Here is a 15378-nt window from a genome sequence, read left to right on the forward strand (position 1 = left end):
AGGGACACCCCGACAAGGTCCCTACAAAGGTCCATTCAAGGTGTTGCAGCATGACAATGTCGTTTTAACCTTGGACATTGGCAGGTGGCAGGACAAGTTTACCATTGACTGCCTCAAGGCAGCGCATCAGGACTCAAACCAGACTGCCCCAGATGAAACACAGAGGCCGCCCGCCCCAAGACAGTTCGATAACTTGCTTAAAGTGTGGCAGTGATTCAGGAGGGTTGGTGTAGTGGGCCGAGTAACCACAAGGTTAGGCCAAATTGCTGCCCCAGTTGTCCAACACAAGATGAAGCAGGCCCCTCTTCCATTCCCAGAAGCCTGTGGTTGTCGACGTGTTGCTTGGAGACAACGCTGCTTCCGTGCCGAGTGCTGCTGGATGGGGAATAACGCCATGATGCACTGATGTCACTTCCCAAGACCAGCCTCGTGCTGTGTAGATGTCTCTTACTTAGGTAGCGCTGCCATTAGCAGGTGCTACAGGAGAGTATTTCCAAAGCAAAAGAATTGATCTAATGTCATAATGATAATACATGTCAACTTTCCTTTGGACTCGATATCAATAAAGTATTATTTAAATTAGGCACTGTTGTCACATAAGGCATGCAGTGCATTAAAGAATCATGCAAAATCGAAAGTGAGTTGAACCCACTGATTTTTATAGAACTTTCGTGTGCGTTTAAATCCCTTGGAACCCAATGATGCTTGCATTTACTGGGACCTTTATGCCATCAGCCACCAGGCTGTGGGCTTGCTCCGCACCCTGAGCTCTCACAGTCAGATCTGCCTTGGACTTGTCCATGACTCCATGAGCCAGTTCGCCTGTTGCATGGGCAAGCCACCACAGCACTCTATTTACAGTAAAAAAATTAAAATGCATGCAAAAATATTTATTACAAAATAATAACTAGGCTATTGAGTACTTCCATAGAACATAGAACACTAGAGTAAAGAAACAGGCCCCTTCGTTTCTTCCATTTTTTTTCTGCCTAGTCCCACTGACCTGTACCCAGTCCATAGCTCTCCATACTTCTCCCAACCATGTACATGTCCAAATTCTTCTTAAATGTTAAAATTGAGCTTGCATTCACCATCTCAGCTAGGAGCTTGTTCCACACTCCCACCACTCTCTGTGCGAAGAAATTCCCCTTAAACCTTTCCCCTTAACCCATGTTCTCTGGTTTGTATTCAGTGGAAAAAGCCAACCTATTTTACTCTATCTCCCTCGTAATTTTAAAATCAAATCTACCCTCATTCTATGTTCCAGGGAATAAAGTCCTAACCTGTTTAACCTTTCCCTATAACTCAGTTCCATTGAAAAGCAAAACCTAAATCCAATAGCAGATAGTAAATATCTAAATAAAGTTCAAAAATATTCAGCAGATCAGGCAGCATGTCTGGAGAGAGAAAGCGAGTTAAAATTTCAGGCCAATGATCCTTCAAATTAACTGGAAAAAGTAATAAATATTTTGATTCTTAAAGCTTTTCAGGTTGTTGGTGTATTAATGAGAGAAAATAACATAGTTGAGAGCCGATGCAATAAATCAAATCTGCATGACATTTTATGGAGAATAAGATGTTTGCTAATTCATTCTCCTTCCTCCCCAGCAAGAATAGCTTAATTTCTAACTATATCTTGATCAAGCAGCTGTTCTTCATGGATGAGAAGGATTCATGGGGGAATAAGTAAAGTTGGAGTCCTCAAGCAGGGTTTCTGGCAGTTTATCCCAGAAATTAATGGGGAATTAACCAGTTAAGTGTCCAGTGGAAAAGGACAACAGTCAGCATGCTGGGGTCAAATGGCATCAACCCCTACTCATATACTCGGAATCAGCTGACACCAGCATGCTGATTAAACAAGTGGAAAAAAAAACACAACTTCCATCAATTCCATTCTAAGGTAAATTCTCTGATCCCTGGGGATGAGTTGTGTTCAGTGGAAAAATAGTCAGTGTTAAAGATGGCCCAGTGAAAACAGCACAAATGGCTTTCTACCCCAGGACATTATATGCCCAATTAACTGAGATGCCAGCGGCTATTGATCCTCCATGCAAGCTGTCCGACCTGCTGAGTCTTGCAGTGGTTTGTTTTTGCTCTAGATTCCACCATCTTTTTTTTCTCCAGTTATTTTTCATGAGTAAATCCAAGGTCTGGTCTCCACAAATGATTGACTGACCATGTTGATCCATACCTAGTTACAATGCAATTTAATACGAAGCTCAGTTCAAATTACAGTAACAAAGTTGTTGCCCCACCAATTCAATACTGAATTGGTGCATGTCTTAAGAGTTACACAAATATCCTTTAGCAACCAAGTCATCAGAAAAGGTAGAAATACTTTCACAAGTTTAAAGACCTCTGATTTTGAATACATTTCAAACATTCACATTACAAATGTAGTAAAAGTCTAAGTCTTCATTTTGAACAAAGTTTACTTACAACTGACTGAGTTGGATAAAAAGAACTGTTAATCAATATTTCTTCCAAGATATCTTGGTCTGTAAAAGGGAAACAATGACAAACAGATTAATTATGCTGATGTTAACACATTTCTCAAATCCAAACTAACTCACAGTTCTGAAATTATGATTTAATAGAATATATGGAAAGTTAAATCTTGGAGCTATAATTGAAATTTTAAAAAAAAAACACAAAACTGACATTTTTTGGTTTTCTTGTTGCAAAGTATTCAATTGCATTTCAATTTCTAACAAATATAAATGGAAATTATATTAACATATCTATTTTCTCATTCTAACTGCTATTGCATATTGAATGTAGTAGAGATATTTATATCACAGACAGATTCAAGGTTAATATGCTGATTACAAACCTTTGGAGACAAATTAATAGAAAGATTTATACGTCAATCAACTATCCATAACAACTCTAATAACATAGAATATTGCAGCACAGAAAACAGGCAATTAGGCCCTTCTGGTCTGTGCCGAATTCTTATTCTGCCTAGTCCCATTGGCCTGCAACCATTCCATATCCCCTCCCATCCATGTAGCTGCCCAAATTATTCTTAAATGTTAAAATTAAGCCTTGTTGGCTTATTTTTCATTACCTCATTTATACAATTCAACCTTCCTTCCATTGACTTCATCAATACCTCTTGCTATCTCAAGACAGCTGCCAACTATTAAATGATGCATCCCACTCTAGTCATAGTCCCTTTTCTCTCGGGGAACAAATGCACTAGCTTGAAAATTCAAATCTCCAAAATTAACAGCTGTTTCTTTCCTGCTGTAGTCAGACTCTTAAAATGGATCTCTCACTGGTAAAAGGTTCAAGATTCCTTTATTGTCAAGTAATAGTGCAGAACATGTAATATTACACAAAAATGTCTTCTGTCTGCTGTAAGACAGAGTTGCTATTAGTGTCACCCAGTGACCCTTACAGTAGAGTCGCTTTCAGATGGAATCGCCAGGATAATGCGGCTCCGGAGCCTGTGGCGGGTGTCTGCAAAGGGTCATTCAGGTGGCAGTGCTGAAGGCGGTGTTCTGCCACCTGAAAGGTCCGCAGCAGGGAGAGGTGCTGCAGAGCAAATGTTGGCTCCTGAGTCAGGGGCAGCTGCCTGACAGGCCCCCTCCCTGGTGCCAACAGCCCCCCAGCGAGGGACTACGGGGCTGGAGCCACACTGAACTGTTTTTAAAAATCACTAACAAGTTAACAATACACATGTTATAATACAGTAATTCAATTTTGAAAGTATTTTTATACACAATTTTAACATCTTGACAAATAATCAGCAATCACACCTCTGATATGGTTAATTTGCAGATCATATTCTTGTAACATCAATTATGGAAGCAGGGTCATTAAATATGTTCAAGAATAACTTGGCACTCTAGAAGACATGGGTTCTGGGGATCAGGTAGAAAGTGGTGTACGTGGTCAGATCATCAAGAATCCCAGTGAAGAATGGGGAAAATCCTCAAAATTATATTAACAAAAAAAAAACAGAAATGCTGGGGGAATTCAGGAGGTCTTGCAGCGTCCATAGTAGGCAAAGATATATAACTGACATTTCAGGCCTGAGCCCTTCTCCAAGGTACAAATAAAAAGCAGGCAGGGATCCGAATTAAAAACCTGAGGCAAATTAAAGGAAGAGCAGAGGGAGGAGTACAGACCAACAGACAAAATGTGTTAATTGGATAGGACAGGAGATAGAAAAGGTGAGAATATGCTCCTATTTCATATATTACAAAATACATATTTAATATGTTAATGTCTGCATTAACTATTGGTCATTGCAAATATGAAACTCCTCAGACAGGAAGAACACAGTTTAAATATTTCACAAGTACTGGACAAGGAATATTCTCGAGATACTATTGAGAGATTTTTAAAAGAATGAATGCCTAATGTTACTAATCGCTGTGAAGTAGCAAACAATATTAGAATGTTAAATCTTGTACTGAATCTCAACTACTTGCATTCTATTGTGATTAATAGAACAGAGCTTTAGTGACCACCTCATGTGTAATAAAAGCTGTTGCTGAGAAACAAGAAAAACATTCAAAATGTCAAACAAAGAAAGTACAGAGAGGACTCATAGTATCAGATCACTGGATAATCAGGAGAATCTTTTAAGCCTTTCTACTTTGAAAGGTAGTGGAAAAGAAAACTTTTGAAAGTGCTCATTAAAATAGCAGAATTGGAGGAAAATGGCTTAAATGTTAAAGAAAAATGCTATGGAAAATTACCTTTCTATCTGGTACCTCTTTCAAGACCACATCACCTAAAGAAAGACTAAACGAAACCAAAGCATGATCCACACCATTTTCTATCATACAGGAGAAAGGAAGGAAATTTATTTTTTTTTAATTTAAATCCTAATTCAAGTTTCCTAACAGAGTACCTACTATATCTAGGCCTCAACTACGATGTGGGTTTTGTTAGGATTAGTTTTTAAATTGAATAGTAAAAATGTTTTAAAATTGATCTAATTACAAATTAAACAAAACATACATTAATAATCGCATGTAGGTGTCTGGTGTAACATATCAAAAAGATGCAAATTATATAAAAATTTGAAATGTACCCATTACTCATTCTTCCACATTTTCTAATCCTTTCCCTATATCTGTTATGACCAGCTCTATTCTACTCACTTTTTCGGTACTTTTCATTTTTCTTTTCACTTCACTTGAAGCTCTCCATCTCAATGTTCTTGAGAATGAGCTTGCAACAAATAGGCTTCAGGATAAGGTGGTGGAGAGGAGGTTTTTTTGACAATATTTATTGAAATGGAAAGTTCATGGTTCAAGATGAATAAATTTTGGAAACTGGTCTTCCTTACCTGGAATGCTTTCAAGTCATTGTCACCAAAAAATCTATTAAATGGAGAAAGTCCATATGAAACCCAAGCATGATCCACAACACTTCCTTTGTGGAGGGAAAGACCAAGTGAAAAGGAAAATGTAACAAAAATTCCAAACATGTCCAAACATGTCGATGTTACATTCAAGAAATCTCACCAAAGTCTACTTTCTCAGATGCCTGAGAAAATTCACCATGGCCCCAATTTTTACAATGCATCACAGAAGTATCCTGTTATCTTGAGCTTTGCTCAAGACTGTAAATGCAGCTCAGGCCATCACACAAACCAACCTCTCCATTAATCCCACTTATACCTCTCACTGTTTTGGGAAGTCTGCTAATAAAGGTCCCATTCCACCCTGATCATGCTCTTTTTGTCCCCTTTTCCTTCAAGAAGAAGATACAGATTGGGGAGGAGTCACGTGATGGAGTAGTGGCCAGTAGGAGAATACCAGCCCTCTCCAGAAAAAAAGAAAAAAGTGAGGGAAAAGCAAAACACCAGATACACAAAACATAACAAATAAAAGATAAAGGAGTGGAGAAAAGAAAGGCAATGGCACCGAAGAAAGAAAAACCGTAAACAAGGGGAAAAAAAGGAAAGACACCAGAAGAGAAAGGAGAAGGCCTTACCTGCACGAAAAAGCAGGGACCCGGGGACTTTGACCTTAATTTGGACTCAAAAATGGATAAAACTAGAAAAAAGACTAGCAGAAAGAACAAACTAAACAAATTTATGGTTAAATCGATGCAGGAAATGCAACTTTTGGATATATGGAGGAGACAACACCCAAAGTAGAAGGAATAATCATATTATTCGAATAGACATAAAACATACTCAAGGATAGACCTGTTCCTGTTGTCAGCCCAAATCCAAGGGAGAGTTAGAAAAATGGAATATAAAGCTAGATTGTTATCAGATCACTCACCCCTGTTATTAGCAATAGAGCTGGAGGACATCCCACCGAGAATGTACAGATGGAGATTAAACTCCATGCTACTTAAAAAGACAGGATTTTAGAGAATTCATTGAGCGCCAAATTAAAATGTACTTTGAAATAAATACGGAATCAGTGAAAGATAAATTTATACTATGGGATGCAATGAAAGCTTTCATCAGAGGGCAGATAATAAGTTATGTAACTAAGATGAAGAAGGACAACAATCGGGAAATAGAACAGCTGGAAAGGGAAATAGCAAGTACAGAAAAAGAATTAGCAACAAGGGAGGATACAATAAAAAGAGAATTGGCGGACAAAAAAATAAAGTGCGAAACACTACAAACAATCAAGGTAGAAGAAGAACATAATGAAGACAAAGCAGAAGTATTATGAGCTAGGAGAAAAAATGTACAAAATACTAGCTTGGCAGCTTAAGACAGAACAAACTAAAAGAACAGTATTGGCATCAAGGAAAAAGGACAAACAAATTACATATAACCCAACGGAGATCAATTAAAACTTCAAGGAATTCTACGAGCAATTATATCGAACTGAGAATGAAGGGAAAGAAGACAAAATAGATGAGTTTCTAGCTAAAATTGAACTACCAAAATTGCAAGAAGAGGAGCAAAACAAATTAATAAAATCATTTGAAATAGAGGAAATACAGGATATATAAAAAAAAACTACTGAACAATAAAACGCGGGGAGAGGACGGGCTACCAATAGAATTCTATAAAACATTTAAAGACTTAAATTCCTCCTCTCCTGGAAGTAATGAACCAGAATGAAGAAGCACAAAACATGCCAGATTCATGCAAAACAGCAATAATTACAGTAATACCAAAGATGGGGAAAGATCCACTAACACCAGCATCATATAGACCAACATCTCTACTCAACTCAGATTATAAAATAATAGCTAAACAGATTGGCCGACTGTGTACCAAAAATATTAAAACTAGATCAAACTGGATTTATAAAGAAAAGACGAACAACGGACAATATCTGTAACAAGACGCCAACAGTGGTGGTTGCCTTAGACCACACATGTCAAACTTTGGCCTGCAAGATCATATTAAATATATATTAGAGTTGGCCTGCTGGCCGCCGCGCCAGTATAGCGCATGCACACTGAAGGTGAAAATGAAGACGCCGGAGGTGTGGAAGGATCTCAGAGTCCCGAATCCCGGGGATCGGAGCACTGCACTCAGCCCGCCCGGCTCCCGGACACACAAACGCGGCTGGAGTTGGGGACAATCCTCGCTGGGTCTGCGCTTCAGCGGCGACGCCGGACCGAACATCTCGTTGGCGATGCCTTCCCCCTCGCTCCGTGCGCGGCGGACCCTGCCTCCCCCTCCTTTTGTTGGAGGCGAGCCCGGCGCCGTGAGATCGCAGTTTAATCCCTCTCCAACCATGGGAGGGGGGGTGGGAGCAACGCGCTCTTCTCAGCCAATTCTTCCACTGCCCCGGACGCCGGCGTTTCAATGGGGGGTTTCAATCAGGCGACCGACCTGTTGGTCCAAGACAAGGGGAGAGCATACAAACTCCACACAGACAGCACCTGAACTCGGGTGAACATGGAGCTGCGACCCCACATTCCACATCAGGACTGTGTGTAAGATTGGGAGCAGTGAGACGGAAACTTATTTTGTTCCTGTGATTTAAGCCTTTCTTGGGGTGGGGGGGGTCCTTCTCTGACCACTTGCCTAACAATTAACCTAATCAGATGTGGAGTTACCACAATACAACAGTTCTCAACCTTTTTCTTTCCACTTGCGTCCCTGTGCCATTGGTGCTCTGTGATTAGTAAGGGATTGCTTAAGGTGGTCTGTGGGTGGAAAGAAAAAGTTTGAAGACCACTGCTTTAATCATCCCTCATTGACTCGTCATGTGCACGGTTTCAGAACGCTAAAGGAAATGGGCCAATGACAATGAAAGAGTTTATCCAAAACTATTATTAAACATTTATTTTAATAAGAAAAAGTTTAACATTACATATGTTGAAAGAAGAGAAAACATGCAGATGTTGTTGAAAATTTTCAATAAATATTTAGTTCGGCCCTCGACTTAGTCCAAGTTTTTAATTTTGGTCCTCCGTGAATTTGAGTTTGAGACCCCTGCCTTAGACGCAGAGAAAGCCTTTGACAGAGTAGAATGGAATTATTTATTCAAAGTACTACAGAGGTTCAACCTACCAGAGAAATATATTAATTGGATTAAAGCATTATATAAGGGACCATTGGCGAAGGTGACAGTAAATGGATATATAGCAAACCAATTTAAATTAAGCAGGTCAACTAGGCAGGGACGTCCACTATCTCCCTCACTGTTCATGTTAGCTATAGAACCCTTGCAGAACTGATAAGAACAGAAAATAACATAAGAGGGATAAAAATAGAAGAGAAGGAATATAAAATGTCTATTTGCAGATGACATCATAGTATATTTAACAGAACCAAAAATATCAATAAAAGAATTACATAAGAAATTGAAGAAATATGGAGAAGTATCCTGGTACAAGATCAACGCAAATAAAAGTGAAGTGATGCCAATGAATAATGCGGATTACACAAAGTTTAAGAAAGATTCACCATTTAAATGGCAAACACAAGCAATCCGATACCTAGGTATTTGATTAGATAATAATTTAGGCCATCTATACAAATTAAATTATCAGCCATTAATGAAGAAATTACAAGATGACTTAGAACATTGGAAAGAATTACCACTAACACTAATAGGAAGGGTAAATTGCATTAAAATGATTATCTTCCCAAGGATACAATACCTATTTCAATTGTTACCAATTCACCTAACAGAGAAATTCTTCAAGGAGCTAAAGAAAATAATAAGGAAATTCTTATGGAAAGGGGAGAAAACCGAGGATAGCGCTAGATAAATTAACAGAATGGTACAAACAAGGGGGCTTACAGCTACCAAATTTTAAGAATTATTATAGAGCAGCACAATTAAGATACCTATCAGATTTTTATCAAACAAGGGAAAAACCAGATTAGAGCTAGATAAAATAGGGGAAAAGGTACCTGAACATATACTATATAGGTGGGATGAAAAGCTGGTGCAACATAGGAATACACCAGTACGGCACCATTTGCTCAACATTTGGAAGAAGATTCACGTAGAAAGGAAAAAACAAATGATCAACTACCAAAATTAATATTTCCGCAAAATCAACTAATCCCTTTCACAATAGATAACTTTTCCTTTAGAGAATGGGAGAGAAAAGAGAATAAAAGAATAGAAAATTGTTTTTCGGGAAATAAATTATTATCTTTTGAACAAATGAAGTACAATGTTTACATACCACCAACTGAAAACCTACTTGAAGGACAAATTGGGAAGCATGCTGAGATTACCAGAAGGAAGCAGTTTTGAATATGTGATTACAGACACAATGATAATTAAAAGATTTATAACAAACATGTACATCAAACTGCAAGAGAAAGAGAATGATGAAATAAGCTGTAAACCCAAAAAGTGGGAACAAGATCTAAACATAAAGATAAAAAATGAAAAATGGGAAAAGCTATGTTCATGAACTACGAGAAATACAATAAACATGAGGTTACACATGATACAATATAATTGGTTACACAGGCTATACACCACGCCCCAAAAGTTAAATAAATGGGACCCAACAGTATCAGATAGATGTTTTCACTGTAAGAAGGAAATGGGAACAATAATACATGCAATTTGGGCATGAGAGAAAGTGGAAAAGTTTTGGGAAGATCTAAATCAGGTATTAAATAAAACCACAAAAAGCAACATCCCAAAAAATCCAGAGATCTTTCTTCTAAGTAATATAAGAAGTAAAGAACTTGGCCTTGATTTGGGGGAAGCACAAAAAAGATTTATGATGATAGCCTTAGTTGTAGCAAAAAAATGTATAATGTCAACCTTGAAATCAGAAGATAGCTTGAGAATACAGCAATGGTACATAGAAATGAATAAATGTATTCCATTGGAAAAAAATAACAATTTAAGAAATAACATCACAGTATTCGAACAAATTTGTGAACCGTACATGGAACAGAACAGAGAGGTCCTACCGCGGACCTCCACCACCTAAAATGACAGAATGAGAAGACGACGAAATGAACTGACCCAGTGTGTAAAAGTAGATGACACAATTTTCTTGTTTACTTTCATTGTGTGATGACATTGTTTAATGTATTGTATATGTTGAACATTTAGTGGGTGGTGAGGGGGGTGGGAAGGAGGGAGGGAAGGGAGGGGGAAAAAAATGACACTGTATATTCGAGAGGGAAATGTTTGTGAGTATTTTGGTTAATATGTTTCATAGTGTGTAAAAATATTTTTTTTTTTTTTTTAAAAGTAGGGTCCCGCCGTGGACAGAGGAGCCCGCTCCCCGAGGTTAGTGGAGACCCCGCAGGGTTGCGACGTCCCGACCGCAGGACTGCAAAAATGACTCACTGAGCCAAACAGAGGTGCGCAACTGCGCACACCAAGGAAAAGGAAAACACCGACAGGAGGGGAGCCCAGCTGTGGAGTGAACCTACGCAACGCGACCAGCTGAGAGATACCCGACAGCAGGGCCCTCAGCTGGAAGAAGAGGAAAGCAACGGGAAAGGGAGTGATAAGAAAGAAAAACAGCAACAGGAAGCCCAACAGTTAACTAGCCCAGAAAAGGACCAACAAGAAGAAGCCATGAAAAAAAAACACCCAACAAACTGCGACAAGCAGCTCAACAAGAAAGAAGAGACACAGATACAAGGAAGAGAAGTAGAAGACACAAACCCAAGAGCAAACACAGAAGAAGAACACCTCTGCACAGAGGAATAGAAGGTAAAATTAATGGACAATATATAGATTTAAAAAATTTCAAGAACAAATGAAAGGATTAAAAGAATGGTGACACTAGAATTTAGTGAAATGAAAAGAAAAATGAAAAGTACAGAAGAAAAAGTGAGTAGAATAGTGCTGGAAAGGATTAGAAAATGTGGAATAACGAGTAATGGCTGTAGAAATGGAAGTGAACAACTTAAAAAGAAAATTGGAAGAAAGTGACAAAAAAGTTAAAGAATCACAAGAGTTGTTAGCTCAGAAGGTGGATATAATGGAAAACTATAGTAGGCGAAAGAATATAAAGATAGTGGGCCTAAAGGAAGATGAAGAAGGCAAAGATATGAAAGAATTTATAAAAGAATGGATCCCAAAAGTCCTGGGAATGCCAGAAATGCAGGAAGGAATGGAAATAGAAAGGGCACACAGAACACTAGCCCCGAAACCACAGTCACAACAAAAACCAAGATCCATTTTAGTAAAGTTTCTGAGACACACGACAAGAGAAAATATATTGGAGAAGGCAATGAATAAAATTAGAGAGACAAAAAAAACCATTGGAGTACAAGGGTCAAAAAAAAAAATTTTTTAACCCAGACATAAGTATTGAACTCCGAAAGAAGAGGAAGGAGTTTAACACAGCAAAATCGATCCTATGGAAAAAAGGCTATAAATTTATGTTAAGATATCCAGCAGTGCTTAAACTAGTTATCTAAAGGGACCAAAACAGACTGTTCTCGGATCCGGAGAAAGCACGAAAATTTGCAGAACGCCTGCAGGACAGAAAGAGAGGTGAAGAGATGTAACAAGAACAAAGAACGATGACAAACTACATATAAAGATGTAAAAATAATGTATAAGGAAGAACTAAAGAAAGAAAGAAAAAGGAAGTAACGGAGAAGGGGGAAAAACAAAAGAGGAGGGGAAATGAAAAGAAACGAGGGGGAGCTCTGTTGTAATGTGAAGATAAAAGTCTTTTCTGGAGGGGGTTGGGTGGGAGAGAATAATAGTCACTGCGAAATCAGTTGACACTTATGAACGGGTTCGTAATCCAAATGGAGAGGGGAGTTGTGGTTGCCCGGCAAGGGACAAGGGGAAACTCAGAGAGGCGGGGAGACACTTGGGGTTAAGGGAATTTTAGATGTGGGAGTGGTTGAAGTATTTTATATTTTAGAAGTGTTGTCATAGATTGAGTTCAAAAAGGGAAAACTGAGAGATAAAAATGGGGAAAAAGGGAAAGGTGGTGGTGAGGAAGCGGAAATGAGGTGTAAACAGAGTATGAGATGGCCATGTTGAACTATATGACTATAAATATTAATGGAATACATAACCAAATCAAAAGGAAGAGGCTGTTAAATTTACTGAAAAACAACAAAAAATAGATAAAGCATTCATGCAGGAAATGCATCTAACTGAAGTGGAACATAATTAATTAAGGAGAGTCTGGGTAGGGCACATAACGGCAGCATCATACAATTCAAAAGGCAGAGGTGTAGCTATATTAATAAATAAAAATGTACCAATCAAAATAGAGGAGGAAATAATCGATCCAGCAGGGAGGTATGCAATGATAAAGAGTCAGATATATTCAGAATTCAGGAATTTGGTCAATATATATGCACGTTTGTTGACCTCACCAAAACCTTCGACACCGTGAGCAGGAAAGGGCTTTGGCAAATACTAGAGCGCCTGAGATGCCCCCCAAAGTTCCTCAACATGGTTATCCAACTGCACGAAAACCAACAAGGTCGGGTCAGATACAGCAATGAGCTCTCTGAACCCTTCTCCATTAACAATGGCGTGAAGCAAGGCTGCGTTCTTGCACCAACCCTCTTTTCAATCTTCTTCAGCATGATGCTGAAAGAAGCCATGAAAGACCTCAATAATGAAGACGCTGTTTACATCCGGTACCACACGGATGGCAGTCTCTTCAATCTGAGGCACCTGCAAGCTCACACCAAGACACAAGAGCAACTTGTCCGTGAACTACTCTTTGCAGACGATGCCGCTTTAGTTGCCCATTCAGAGCCAGCTCTTCAGCGCTTGACGTACTGTTTTGTGGAAACTGCCAAAATGTTTGGCCTGGAAGTCAGCCTGAAGAAAACTGAGGTCCTCCATCAGCCAGCTCCCCACCATGACTACCAGCCCCCCCCACATCTCCATTGGGCACACAAAACTCGAAACGGTCAACCAGTTTACCTATCTCGGCTGCACCATTTCATCGGATGCAAGGTTGACAACGAGATACACAACAGACTCACCAAAGCAAATAGCACCTTTGGAAGACTACACAAAAGAGTCTGGAAAAACAACCAACTGAAAAACCTGACAAAGATTAGCGTATACAGAGCCGTTGTCATACCTCACAGTTCAGTGGCCAGCAACCTCCTTTGAAGAAGACTGCAGAGCCCACCTCACTGACAAAAGACAAAGGAGGAAAAACCCAACCCCAACCAACCAATTTTCCCTTGCAACCGCTGCAACCGTGTCTGCCTGTCCCGCATCAGACTTGTCAGCCACAAACGAGCCCGCAGCTGACGTGGACATTACCCCTCCATAAATCTTTGTCTGCAAAGCCAAGCCAAAGAAGAAGAAAGAAAGAAGAATGAAGAGGATCAAAAGTTTATGCAAAATATATTTTTTTAAGATTGTAGATACACAGGGGAATATATTGATAGGAGGGGATTTTAACCTTAATTTGGACTCAAAGGTGGATAAAACTGGACAAAAGACTTGTAAAAAGAACAAAGTAGCCATATTTATGGTTATATCAATGCAGGAAATGCAACTTTTGGATATATGGAGGAGACAACACCCAAAGGAGAAGGAATACTCATATTATTCGAGTAGACATAAAACATACTCAAGGATAGACCTGTTCCTGTTGTCAGCTCATATCCAAGGGAGAGTTAGGAAAATGGAATATAAAGCTAGATTGTTATCTGATCACTCACCCCTGTTATTAGCAATAGAACTGGAGGACATCCCACCAAGAACATATAGATGGAGATTAAACTCCATGCTACTTAAAAGACAGGAATTTAGAGAATTTATTGAACGCCAAATTACAATGTACTTTGAAATAAATACGGAATTAGTGAAAGACAAATTTATATTATGGGATGCAATGAAAGCCTTCATCAGAGGGCAGATATTAAGTTATGTAACTAAGATGAAAAAGGACTACACTCGGGAAATAGAACAGCTGGAAAGAGAAATAACAAGTACAGAAAAAGAATTAGCAACAAGGGAAGATACAACACCTGGAAAGGACGGACTCCCAATAGAATTCCATAAAACATTTAAAGACTTGTTAATTCCTCCTCTCCTGGAAGTAATGATCCAGATAGAAGAAACACAAAACTTGCCAGATTCATGTAAAACAGCAATAATTGCAGTAATACCAAAGATGGGGAAAGGACCACTAACACCAGCATCATATAGACCAATATCTCTACTCAACTCAGATTATAAGATAATAGCAAAACTATTAGCAAACAGATTGGCTGACTGCATACCAAAAATATTAAAATTAGATCAAACTGGATTTATTAAGAAAAGAAGAACAGACAATATCTGTAAGTTAATTAACTTATTCCATGCAGTACAAGGAAACAAGACGCCAACAGTGGCTGTTGCTTTAGACGCAGAGAAAGCCTTTGACAGGGTAGAATGGAATTATTTATTCAAAGTATTACAGAGGTTCAACCTACAAAGAAATATATTAACTGGATTAAAGAATTATATAAGGGACCCATTAGCGAAGGTGACAGTAAATGGATATATAGCAAACCAATTTAAATTAAGCAGGTCAACTAGGCAGAGATGTTCTCTATCTCCCTCACTGTTCGATTTAGCAATAGAACCATTGGCAGAACTGATAAGAACAGAAAATAAAAAAGGGATAAAAATAAAAGAGAAGGAATATAAAATGTTTATTTGCAGATGACATCATAGAAAACTTAACAGAACCAGAAATATCAATAAAAGAATTACATAAGAAATTGAAGGAAAATGGAGAAATATTGGGGTACAAAATCAACACAAATAAAAGTGAAGCGATGCCAATGAATAATGTGGATTACACAGAGTTTAGAAAAGAATCACCATTTAAATGGCAAACACAAGCAATCTGATACCTAGGTATTTGATTAGATAATAATTTAGGCCATCTATACAAATTAAATAATCAGCCATTAATGAAGAAATTGCAGAATGACTTAGAACATTGGAAAGAATTGCCACTAACACTGATAGGAAGGGTAAATTGCATTAAAATGAA

The 15378-nt window shown here is 38.5% G+C and overlaps 1 protein-coding gene across 22 annotated transcripts in view; it reads right to left on the bottom strand.

The window, feature by feature from the left end:
- LOC138757470 (putative methyltransferase NSUN7) overlaps window positions 1-15378 on the bottom strand; it is a 141960-nt gene that overhangs the window by 118184 nt on the left and 8398 nt on the right. For all 22 annotated transcript variants that reach the window (XM_069924820.1, XM_069924830.1, XM_069924825.1 and 19 more), the window contains one exon: window positions 2440-2498. In XM_069924820.1, coding sequence (XP_069780921.1) covers window positions 2440-2498 — 59 coding nt within the window. The remainder of the gene's footprint in view (window positions 1-2439; window positions 2499-15378) is intronic.

The sequence above is a fragment of the Narcine bancroftii genome, chromosome 3, assembly GCF_036971445.1.
Source record: "Narcine bancroftii isolate sNarBan1 chromosome 3, sNarBan1.hap1, whole genome shotgun sequence".
NCBI lineage: Eukaryota > Metazoa > Chordata > Chondrichthyes > Torpediniformes > Narcinidae > Narcine > Narcine bancroftii.